At 53.5% G+C, this 703-nt stretch overlaps 1 protein-coding gene across 1 annotated transcript in view; it reads left to right on the forward strand.

Moving 5' to 3' along the window:
* LOC119588031 (glycine-rich cell wall structural protein 1-like) overlaps positions 1–703 on the forward strand; it is a 4,013-nt gene extending 3,310 nt beyond the window's left edge. The window contains exon 3 of the mRNA XM_037936729.1: positions 237–703. Within this exon, the coding sequence (XP_037792657.1) occupies positions 237–535 (299 nt within the window). The 3' untranslated portion in view covers positions 536–703. The remainder of the gene's footprint in view (positions 1–236) is intronic.

The following is a 703-nucleotide window of genomic DNA, read 5'->3' on the forward strand; positions in this document are numbered from 1 at the left end:
ATCAGTATTACCAATACGGAGATTGTCAGATATCGGCTGTATGTTTCAGATGATTCTGGCGACGATGATGGCCATGATGTATATGGCAGTAGCGGATGGCCATGGCGGTGGAGGAGGTGGAGCTACTTATGGTGGCGGTGGTGGAGGTGGTAGTGGAGGAGGAGGCAGTGGAGGCGGTGGTTTTGGAGGAGGCGGCGGTGGATATGGCGGTAGCAGCGGAGGTGGTGGATTCGGAGGCGGTGGATTTGGCGGTAGTGGAGGTGGAAGCCATGGAGGCGGCGGATTCGGCGGTGGTGGATTTGGCGGAGGTAGCGGCGGCGGCGTCGGTGGATACGGCGGAGGAAATGGAGGAGGAGGCGGTGGCAGTGTAGCTTCTGGAATTCTTGTTGGCAGTGGAACTCTCTCGGGTGGAGGCGGTGGTGGCGGCTACGGAGGTGGAAGCGGAGGCGGTTTTGGAGGTGGAAGTGGTGGCGGATTTGGAGGACATGGAAGTGGAAGCGGAGGTGGCAGCGGTGCCGGCGGATACGGAGGGTAAAAAGGATCTATTTCTTATTCGCAGTAAATAAATATATCACCATCATATTGTAGTTTGTAATGAAACCCAGTGTTAACTAATCGGATAAGAACGTATATTTCAATGAAGAGTCTGGTAAGAGTATTTCCTTTTGATCATCAAATTCGACTCGAAACAAGAGACACGAAA

This window comes from Penaeus monodon, chromosome 23 (genome assembly GCF_015228065.2).
Source record: "Penaeus monodon isolate SGIC_2016 chromosome 23, NSTDA_Pmon_1, whole genome shotgun sequence".
Lineage (NCBI taxonomy): Eukaryota > Metazoa > Arthropoda > Malacostraca > Decapoda > Penaeidae > Penaeus > Penaeus monodon.